The 12,010-nt window shown below is 40.6% G+C and overlaps 1 protein-coding gene across 7 annotated transcripts in view; it reads right to left on the bottom strand.

The window, feature by feature from the left end:
* mid2 (midline 2) overlaps nt 1–12,010 on the bottom strand; it is a 126,502-nt gene that overhangs the window by 79,537 nt on the left and 34,955 nt on the right. Inside the window, exon 1 of one of the 7 annotated variants that reach the window (XM_026330367.2) lies at nt 5,054–5,320. The exons of 3 other annotated variants lie outside the window; for them this stretch is intronic. Coding sequence is in view for 2 of the 4 variants with exons in the window: in XM_026330365.2 (XP_026186150.1) it covers nt 4,844–4,893 (50 nt within the window). In the remaining 2 variants the exon portion in view is untranslated. Of the gene's footprint in view, nt 1–4,843; nt 4,997–5,053; nt 5,321–12,010 lie in introns of those variants that run through there. 3 more of the 7 variants (XM_026330365.2, XM_026330366.2, XM_026330370.2) reach the window with 3 other exon arrangements.

The raw sequence follows: 12,010 nt of genomic DNA on the forward strand, positions 1-12,010 counted from the left end.
CACTTGAGAATGGAATACTGAAGCATTTTATAAAATCTAAATCCCTTCCCATAGCCTCAATGTGTTATCTATTTAGTTTGGTGAAGACATGAAGACATCTGGACTGTTCTGGGATTTTAATTTTATCACACATTTTGTCACTGAACAGTGGCATTTATTAACCCCATCCTCATTCATTTTGTTCTGTGCTAGAGGACTGTGCTGCAGGTGCAGAAGCTACAGTAAAAAGACAATAAAATTAATTCAGTGAACATCAATTAAATAAACTGTGGATGTTTGCATGCACTTAACACTACCTGGAGGTAAAGTAGTTGCACTGCTAAAGGTCAAAGAATCTGACGGCTCACTGAATATCATGTATTGCTGGCAAAGGGCAGAGGACAAGAACTCATCCTTCTTATTCTTGGTCATGGGTACCTTGAGTATATTGTACGTTGGCGATTATGTGTTTCAGATTACTGGTTTCCACACCCACTTTCTTAGGTTGGTGTATTATTGATATAGTGAGTGGGCCCGGAGCCCCAAACAGAAGCCCAGGACTTTGCTTGTAGCTTACTGGATTTCTCTGGTTTACCCCTTAAGACTGGACCATGACATGTTTATCTGCTGCAGCCAGTTTGTCGTCTGAGGTGCCCTGGCCTCCACACGTAAAGATATGAGGCATATACCATGTTAATGGTGTAAAGTACTGTAGTGCACTCAGTATTAAAACTTTTGGTCACATAATTTCCCACCTGAGACCGACAGTTAACATATATATAATTTACTTGACTTGCAGAATCCAGCCCAAATCTTGCAAGCTGAATTCTGCCCCCAGACATTACTTTAGAAAACCAATGACTGATTGAGGGAACCATAAGATGGGCCAATCAGGAAACTATGGGATGTGGATTAGATGATGATGGGAAAGAGCACCACATTCGGACTGGTTAAACACTGAGCAAACTAAATGCAAAGTAATTTGGGTCTCTGAGGCATTTAGCCAAAGCAAAGTCTATTGATCCCTGCCAGGCCATAGTAAGCAAACAACCTTATAGGCTGGCTTTAGAAGATTAATAGTTTAGTATACATGCTTTTACAATCTGGGGCAACTATAAAAGTTTAACAATCCAAAAAACACACAGCTAGTCGGGGGTTTAAGACCCAAAAGCGTGCGGTTTCCTTCACCATTTCAATAAACTCCAATGCCTGAACCTTATTTCTGTCTTCTTTTATTCTGCTCAGATAATGTTGCCATTCAACCATCTTAGTACAAGTGCTCAATCACAGTCCTAAACAGTAGTTAAGACCTTCTGTGTGTCTCACCATGACATAGACAGAAGTTCATCTCCTAATCAACCATATATTAATATTGGTTTTGGCCGGAAGGAGAAATTAAAGCAATGTGGTGCTGTGAATCATCACCCTTACTGATCTAAATGCAGTGCATGAGACAGGCGATGCCTCTCTTGGCAGGGACCTTCACTGCACTCAATGCAATGAAGAGATCAAAGGAGTCTGGAGACAAAAACAGGAGGCCATCTGTCACACCATACATACATCCATGCTATGTCTGCTTCGACTCCCACATTCATTCCCTCGATCAAATCTACATCACACACGAACCATTTTCTCTAATGGTTAAATCTCCCCCAGCACGTACTGGCAATATTAGTGTCATTCCACTTTATTACTACTGCTTTTACATATGCACTTCATGCACAATTTCATATGCGTTTTACTCATCATTAGTGCAGCTATAACACAGAGTCATATTCTTTCACACAAAGTGTACCTGATCTATGTGTTATCATTCTAAATAACATTAAGACATATGTTCACTGTTTGTGACATATCTCTCAACCTGTTGCAGGAAAAAAAAAAAAGTTTTTAAATTATCAACAGTGTTTATGACTGTCAACATGATGCATCTCTTACTAAGCAGGTTACAGCCCAGTAATGTAACTGCTGCTCCACCTGTTTTGACACTTTTAACACAGCTATCCACGCTTTCTTCTTTGCTTTACCAACTGTTGTGTTTATTATGAAGCTGCAGATCCCTGTAGTTCTGTTGCACTTTATGGACTTGTGTATTTAGATATATTCAAAAAGGCAGATCCTCAATATAATGCAGAACACTCTGAAGAGCATTCAATACTGTGATTATGCTTATCTCAATAGTCCCAACACATCAATTTTGTACACGCCGTAAAAGCATGTGCTCCTGGGTATTATTGCTATTATAAAACAGACAAATAAAAAGAATAGCATTTCATCTTACTGCAATAACAGTGAAAACAAACAGCATATTTAAACCAAACCTTCTTCCACTGATTTAGGCTTACCATTTGCCAATACAGAAGGCTTCTCTCAGCTCATTTACTATTAGTATGTGTAAAAACAATATGGGTGAGGGTGAAATCACACAGTTTATTACAGGGACCCTTTCTGCTTGCTGAGATGATTTATTTAAACTTTTTAGAAGCATTAGCAGATATGCTGTGGTCTAGATTTGTTGCATAAAGCTGGAGCACCAGCACCGTGATGAATGGTAAGGTTTGGATCAGAGGGCAGGGAACTTTAAAACATCAGGGGTGCCGGTTCATGGCTTCTCTTGGTTTTTGCCTCAGCCTCATAAAACCAGCCACCTTAGTGCACGCATACACACACTATTATATGGTCTTTGGTGGTTCCCCATCCTGAGGGACAAATGATTTTATGTTACTGTTAAATACATCGCTGGCAGCTTCGCCAACTTTAACTTATCAGGTTGTCTGTTTTTACAGCTTTAAATTAAAGACTCTGCAATGCTGAATGGAGTTAAATGCTTTGCTTTGCTTTTATGTCAGATCTGAAATGAAAAAAGAAGTCTGCCTACACGAGATTTGTTTTTTTTTTTTCTAAAGGAATGTATTATAATTTATGATCTGGTAAGTATGTGATAAATCAGCTAAATGTCACAAGTCATTTAATAAAAAAATGGCCAGAGGGAAGTGAGAGATATTTGTTACGCAATCAACAGTGTGAGAAGTAAGGACAAAATGAGACCAATTATATGACTGCTGCTCTTTTATTTCGTGATCTCCAGTGCTGTATTATTAAGACTTTCATGGGGTGAGATTGTTGCATTCACTAAACAAAAAGTCAGAGTGTTCAAAGTAATAATTACCAGTATTATTCTCCAGGTTCCATTTTACATTTTCTATATTAAAGGGAACACACATTGCTTGACAGCAGTGTTACTTCTCTCTCAATCCCCTTGCTGGCAGGACATTATGCAAAAAAGAAAAAAAAAAAAGGTCCAAACAAAAGAGGTTAATGGCAGGTAAAGCAGATGCGAAACACTGAGATCTGGAGTCCTGTGCCTTGGATCACTAACAGGGAACAGCACCCACCACTGGATGGAGCTGGATGGAGGGAGAGATTGATGCATGGATGAACCAAGAAAGAGAAGAAATGAGGGAAAAGTAGAAAGAAAGACAAAGAGAATGAATGACTTATTAGGGTATAAAAGACTTTAATGGTAATGGCAATGGTAAGAGACATGGCAGCTCCAGGTAATCTACTACAGTTACAGCACTTGCACAACCCTGACTGAGTTGGTGTTTTTCAGTCCACCATATCCTGATTTGGCATTATTCAAACACCTGGCACAGACAAGGAGAGAAAGAGTCAGGCGGAGTTTTTCAATCTGGACACAGGACTTATGATTCAGTAAAGACCCACTGATTTAAGCAAATTTAAGCAAAGTACTCAAGATGTACTCAAGCCCTGGAAGCGTTCACCTCATAACAACAGCAGTGACCTACCCAACACACGGGTATTCAAATCAGCCTAACAACAAGCACATTCCCTCATGCTGTCAGCTGAGCTCAGCAGTATCATCAGAACTCAGCTGAGTTCAGTGTCTGGCATTCGACACTGCACAGGATGAATTATGTGTAGTGACACTTCAACACTCTCCTAACAACTTTGCGCATTTCATCACAGTTTGACAGGGTATTAATTCTGGGGCATTGGCTCTTTTCCACATTGGCCCAGTGGCAGATTTATTTTTGATTCTGAAGTCAGTGTTCATTGCTTTGGAACAGCTGAAACTGAAGGGGAATGACTTTGGATTCGTGTATAGAAATATGACATCTGCATTTCTGTCAAAGTGGAATTTATCACTGACACTGCCCCCCCTCCTTAGAAATCCTCAATGTGAACATGAAAAAAACAAAAAAACGCAGAAACATTTAACTGTTAGAACATACTGCACAACAACCATATCAAAACTCTTCAAAAGCACGTTACCTGGATATTACAGTGATACTTCACAGTGACAAGATGAAGGCGTCACCTGGACTATGTATGTGAAATAAAATATAAATAAGCAAAGTACCTGCTTTTTTTTTTTTTTTTTTACAATGGAAGCCTGCAGGTCCCAAAAAGTAAAAACCCTAAAATAAGCACAGGGATACAGGTGCTTGTGAAAACTGTTCCACATGTTTTGCATGACAGGAACACACGAGTCTCTCTGCTGATTCATTCTAACGAGAACCTGCGATCCTGTGCGCAGCAGGAATACCCAAACTAGGGGCCATCCTGTGTTTATGTGAGACTTACAAGGGACTTCCAAGCAAAAAAAAAAAAAATGCAGAAGAGGATCACATTTCACTATTTCAATGAAAAATAACACCAGATAATTAACGGGATGTTCCACTCCCAAAACCAGTTTCCCCACAAGCGGCGGGTGGTCAACAACAGAAATGTGTCCATATAAGGCAGAACAGCACTGTCTTCGTAATTTTCACACAAAAATGAGAAACCCCGTCCATTAGATAGCAAGTGCCTAAGTTTGAGCACTGTGCCGTCAGCCTACCTCAGACATGTTCGTGCGCGTTGGACACGGGTCCGTACGAGGGAAAGCATAAGGCAAACACATCGAGAAAATCCCAAATGGACAGCAGAGAAAAAGAAAGACGCGTCTGTGACGAGCGGAGCGTCTGCGCGATGCCACAAACCTGGACCCACACAGCAAGACCGAGGCAGACACCTCTGAGCGCGGAGGGGAGGGGTTTCAGACACCTACCAGCTTTACACGCCGAATGCTCTTTTCTTCTGTCATCTTGAAAGTGGCTTAAAATGAAGTTGGAAGAAACACAGGAGGCGTGGAGAGAAGGGGCTGAACGCAGCCAGGGGGAGAGAGCGTGTGTGTGTGTGGAGGTCTCCTTCTCCCAAAGTGCGGTCCACACTGCGCGGCGCCGGTGCGTTCAGTCAGCGGGGCTGCGCTGCTCCGCCGGCGACAGCTCCCAGGCAGGCGGAATACTCAACTTTGGGAAAAACGAGAGAGGGAAAGAGATACGCGGAGAGCGAGAGAGGGAGAGAGAGGGAGGTGAAAAGAGAGAGAAAGCAGCCAGACAATCACAGGAAAGCGGCTCCTCCTACCCATACAATTCAAAAAGGGGGAAAAAAAAAAAAACCAGCAGGCACACAGCTGGGCTGCGTTACTCCAAACTGTAACGCACTGTTACTGCAGCCCCAAACTCACTCAGACTACACGTCACACTAACTCATACAACTGATTGCAAACCAGATTTCAATCTAAGGGCAAACCGGGTCAAACAACTGTCGACTCTGCCACACAGTGACGCCACAAACACTTTCCAGTCCGCATGATGGAGGAATTAATGACCACTATCGCGTTTCATTTTTCTTATTCTAAGAACTGATGCAACCACAGGTAACACACACACACACACACACACTACGCGCTTCATTATAAGATATCACATTCAACTGCCTAAAGGTGCAAAGGCAGCAGTTAGAATATTCACAGACCTTAAACTCGTGTAAAAGTGGCTGATAATAATGGCTTTAATTTCCTGGGTTCATTACATGCATATCTGTGGCTACATGTTTTTGTATGTCTAATATATGTGCCACCACCAATCGTCTTCGACCCTGTCTCTATGACACATATAGTTTGTCTGTAATGGTAGTTTGTGTACCCCCCTCCTACTTCTACAGGATATCACACATAATGGAAACATACTGCCTGCTACAAAAATAGATCAGAGAATCAATGTAACTCTGCACTGTGGAGGTGGATATACTGTCTGTGTCTGCAGGTGTGTGTTTTTCTGCGTTAGTGTGTGTGTGCATGAGTGTGTGTGCTTGGAAGCAGTACAGAGGTTAAAAGGTTTTGCGGAGGTTTCCAGCAGACTGCTCTGGCATGTTCCTGCTGCTCTGTGCCAGCCTGTCCTGCACCTGGCTGACCAAACACTGCTTGTGACACCAGTTCTTCATGGCACTATTAAACCAATAGTTATTCACATCACATCCGAGCCACAAATGACAGTTTTAAGAGACGGAAAGCAGCCAGAGGTCACACACATTCCTGGAGTATGAAAGACATGTATGTAGAAGTTTACCATTGGGTCAAACCAACTTAGAGTGTGGAAATCGACGGCACAAGGGCGGGACACAGCAGCCAGGCTGCAGTCATTTCAAGGTGTGGCCTAACATGCAGGTGCACTCTACAACAATCAAGTGTCACCACCAATTGTCTTCGATCCTGTGTTTCTTCAGGCTTACTATATTTACCCATCTGTCTGTATCGAATATATCTGCAAACACAGATGTCATGCCTCGTCATGTCCCGATAACTGTTTTTGGGCCCCCTCTTTGCCAAACCCCCGTCTTCCTGTCTGCAGCAATGTCGGCCTCCCAGTGTGCAAATCATTCTGTTGATCTGCTCCGTGCAGTACGACAGTCTGTCATCTATCCGCTGTGCACATTTTTCCACCAAGATACTGGAAAAATCTGATCACTCTGACGCTGAGGTGGTGTTACCAAACAAACAGGTAGAATGGTATTTCAGTCCAAACACACAACTGAAGTTGTTGTTTTCAAAATGTTATTTTTTTACTCTTTGACATGAAAACAACACATAGTGGCTCTGTTTTTTTTTCTTTTTGGAAATACAATTTTTTTGGCATACTGTGAATTTTATTTAATCAAAAATTTCTGAACTAAATTCTTAAATATTTTGTATATCTGGTAGAAATTAATTAAAAGAACTTTAGTATATTTTCAGCACAAGTCACAAGTGAATATTAAACTTTAATTCCCAGTGGGGGTATTTTGGATTTTAATAGCTCTTTTACCCTTTGAGCTCGACCGAATGGTCGGCTGATTGACTGCACAGACTTAGCCTGGATCCAGCCCCAGGCATCCATCAGTGCTGTCTTCACTCACATATCTTCAATGGTCACGTGGACATCTAAATTTTGTGACTGGCAGTCATCTCCTCTGAAGTCAGCCTCAGCGTCTAGCACTCCAAATGAACTCAGCAATTTGTGGGCTGGACAATCCTAATGTATGGTTTCTCTGTGTGTGCAAAGGAGCTCTTTGCTGATTGGTCAGAGGACTTCTTATTGACATTTTGATATGAGCCCACACAACAGTTTCCCAGTCTAGGTTGAGACACAAGTGGTTCTTTAGCACTAATTGGTTATTTTTGCTGTACTTTTGTGAGATTATATTCCGTGTGTGTGTGTACAATAGCTAACGTACGTCTGATAAAAACACAATACAGTCTTAGAATGTCACTGATAAAGTCTCTGAGCTACTTCAGAGTCAACTGCCATTACACTCAAATGACATACTTTCGTCACTGGATATCCAAGACCACCTTTTTAATTAAGGATGTTTGAATAAGCTTAGCTGACACTTTTTGCTGCCATGTTTGCTGCCACACTGACTTTGAATTGTTACTTCCTACTCTCAGTTTGCCACATCTTTGTGGAGAGTGAGAAGTAAGAGCCTAGACACCAAATGTCAATGCTATACATCATTTGCATAACAACCTAATCAATGCCACGCAAATCTGCTGACTACGTATTGTTTTACTGCCTGAATGATCTTAGTGTTGGACCTCAGCTGGGCTTATGAATTTTGCAGGCAACAGATGCACATAAAATAAGTTACTTAGCGAATAATTAATTTACCTTGGTGCATTGCTGGGACACTTGTAACAAGTAATAATTTGGTATCAGTCTACAACATAATCAGCAGATGCCACAGATGTTACGTTAGCTGTATGGTAAAACTGCACTGAAGCAGCACTGATTGTATTTAAACAAAACGGGAAACAAAACAACTGATGAAAAGTGTGAAACATGAAGGACCGGTGACAGAATGAGGACAGGCTGTGGACTGAGGCTGCTGTAGAGAGAAAACACATTGGCCAGCGAGGAGACATGGTGTCTCTATTGTGCTAGTGGTACCCAGACATGGCGCATATTACATATACACAAGTATTTTGACATGTAAGGGTGCAGTCTTGATTTTCTATACTTATAGGGACCCAAAATTGGGAGCCCTCTTAACATCGTGGGGACTTGCTTTCCTCGTATATCATTCAATTTTAGGGTGACAACTTGGTTTAAGCTTAGGGTTAGGGTTTGGGGTAGGGAAGAAATGGTTATAGTTAATATTATTAGGTTCTAGTTAATATTAGGGCAAGTTTTCTAGAATTTATTCTAATTCTAGTCTAAAGACCCCCTGTGTGTGTGTGTCTAACATTCACACAAAAATATCCCTGTACCCAGAACTGCACACTTCTATGAAAAACCACCACCATCACCATCAGCAGTGTGTGTCCAGAGGAAATGCATCAGCTCCTCTTTTCCTCTTTCCTCTTCCACCCCCAGCCCACAGCTCATCAGAGACTTATTGTACAGCACAGTCTGGCTGTGTACTGCAGCAACATGAAGTGATTGGGAAAAACACTCACTGCAGAGACTTAAAAATCCTTTGTTCCCGCCAGAACATAGGAATCTTTGGTCAAAGCCTCAACAGAGTGACCTGGTATTAGTATTCTCTCCCTGCATGCATTTCTAGTTACTGCGGTGTGCTAATATACATACAGTATGATCATTTTTATTTTACTCCAACTTTACTGAACTGTTGATTACAATCGCTCTATATTAACCTCGTGAGATGTAATATGGAACTGTGAGCGTGTTGAGCCATCTTGTTTTCATTAGGCAACAAATCACTAAAATAACAGTGCTTTACAGAGAATAATAAAAGCTTTGTAATTCAAGCAACTAATGTACATTTCTCAGTGTGTGTATTTCAAAGTGATAAAAGGCCACCGATTGGTAGTAACAAACATTTTTAATTCAGTGAAAGGTGGCATCTTCTGGCCATCCATTTCCCAGTTTAAAACAGATGCTCTAATGAGCAGATCAATAAAACACTTAGAGGGCATAAACAAACAAGTTGCTGGGTGTGGCATTGTTCCATCAGCTTTCCATTAGTCTCGCCACCTCAACTGTGATATTTTTTGCCAGCGGAGTCAGGCTGCAGACATTCTGTTTTTATTGCCTTCTGTATAGCATTATAATTATAAAGACTTTAAGAATTTATGAATGAAGAATTGTGGCCACTGTGGGTTGTTGAATGTTCAAGTTTTGACTAGAACTGAGAGGGTGCACTTCAGGCTCTAAAGTCCAAAAAAAAGTCCAAAAGTTAAACAATGTAGGTGGCCAGTCACTTGGACATTAGGGTTTAAACCCATTTATGTTGCTATAAGTGCTCAACGTGACAGCTATGTTACTGTAGACATCGTGTCAGTAGAATGGCTGAATCCATAAATGTCTGTTCACCACAGGATTTAGTTTGACATAGATATTGAAGGGATGCTGAACTGTGTAGTGGTGCATCTATTTAGAGAACAGGTCAGATCAGTGTCACACCAGTGACAGGATCAGATCTATAGCTGGTATAAGAAAATTAGATTGGGGCTGGCAGTATAAACCAAGCTGAGGACATGGTAACCCCTGTCTGAGGAAATAACGCAGTGTCCTGATTGGCAATGGCTTTGAATGTGTGTGTACATATGTGCGTACATATGTGTATGTGTGCACAGCAGAGGGAATGCCCAGACTTTCTTATCATAGCTACATTTGCCTTCTTCATCCTCTGGCTGACAACCAAGGCAGGCTGGGGCCGACACAGATCCAAATCTACTGGGTTTGTTTGTAGTCAAAGAGAGAGACAGGATAAAACAAAAAAAAGGATAATATACATAAAAATAAAATGTCCAGAGTTTACATCTTCTTTATAAGATCATTTGAATGGACACAGCATTAATCCATACACTGCCAGGTTATATTTTCTATAATCTAATATAAATGATCAATCTAACTGTATTTGACCTTTGCAGGTCACTGAAAGCCTGGACTTGCAGATATAAACAGCAACTTGTCTACATCATAATTTATCTAAAATGAAATTAGAACATTATAGAATTTAGATGCACTTAGGGTCTTTAGGGTATCTCTTTAGGATTAGAATAAAAACATGCACATCCAATCTCAAAAAGACCTACATGAGTAGACTTTGAAACATAGTCAATCTGTACATTTTGGAAGAACGTACTGTGTAGCAAATGTATTTACAGTAAAATATTAAAGTGTCACCCTAAAAACTTTAGAAATTATGCCTCTCAAGAAAGAAGTCTAAAGAAAGAAATGATGACCACAGCCACAAAAAGAGAGTAAAGATGGACATCCTTATATGTAAAATGAATCAAAGATACATCCAAACCTCCCAAAACACAGCAGCTCATAACAGCAGCACCACCTGACAACAAGCACCTTCTTTGTAAGCCGAACGAATGTTTCATGACAACACTGCAACGCTTAAGTAACTTCATCTGACAAGCTTTCATATTAACGTGGCAGTCTGAAACCTTTAAAAGGAATCGGGAGTCAAATTCAGCTTTAAAAACACGTCTCCATAATGTCACGTTCCTGTTTTCCACTTGAGTAGCTGCTCAGCTTGGGAACATGCAGCTCATTGTCAGCTGTCACAAACTATAGGATCACGGGAGCAGCGTTTTTTTTTTTTTTTTTTTTTTTTTTTTTCCATCTAATGATGCAACAAGTTGTGATTTGGTTTACCATAATACTGGTGGTCTGGTGGCACCAGACTGTATCACAAACCTGAGCATGACTTGTTTGTGTGCGTTTCAGTTTGAAATGCAGCTCAACTGGGACATATATACATTAGCTCTTAACAGTTAGTGGGTCCCACACTGCTGCTACATTACTTGAGTGCTGATGTCTGTCACAAAGCCATTAATATTATGTATTTTACTTCATAAGGACCCAGTGAACTGCAGAGGTGGATTTAAAATGGCTACAGTCAAAATGTGTACAGCAAACAACCATGTCTGTATATGGGGGAGAGGGCAAGAAGTAGGAGTTTACTAGTAGAGTACTGGATTATTGAATGTCAGTTAATAAATAAATAAATATATATGTCCTTTCTTCCATATATAAAATACAGAAGTAAAAAAACTGCAATTTTGGTTATCCAACTGATTATAACTTTAATTTAACTGCGATGGTCAAATATATTTAAAAATGCATGTACAGTATAAAATGCATTAAAAGCCCAATCAATTTGAAAGCAATAGAAGGTTTTAGTGTTTTGATTTGTGGTGCTGGAGCTACACTTGATTACATTTGGATCACGGACTGAGCCTTAAAAGACATTCCAAATTAGAGTGCTGCTTAGTATTGGTCAATTATGCAGATATGGTCAATTATGTAAAATTAGAATCTCACATCCACTGGGTACCATGAATGTCATCTAGGATTACAGACATTTGGAGTTGGCTCGCTCACCCCATCTCTGTCACAGCAGATCAATAGGGCATTCCTGCTAATCTTATGCTTTCTCCTCATGGCTTGGTTGCTATAACCTGGGATTCTCCACATTGCATTGGTTGTAACCCCCCCCCCCCATCAAAAAAAAATTGAGTGGCTCTGTGGTTCTCAGATGACACGAAGGGAGGCTGTATTGAGGACAGTTTCTATGACAGATTACAGGGGGAGAAGTGCTCAAAATGGTGATCAATCATTGTATATAGTGTCAGTGCACACACATACAATCACAAACTCACACGCAAGTCTCAGTGGTGAATGTTTACTACATAAAGCACAACACAACTACACAACTACAACCCCAT

This window comes from Mastacembelus armatus, chromosome 10 (genome assembly GCF_900324485.2).
Source record: "Mastacembelus armatus chromosome 10, fMasArm1.2, whole genome shotgun sequence".
Lineage (NCBI taxonomy): Eukaryota > Metazoa > Chordata > Actinopteri > Synbranchiformes > Mastacembelidae > Mastacembelus > Mastacembelus armatus.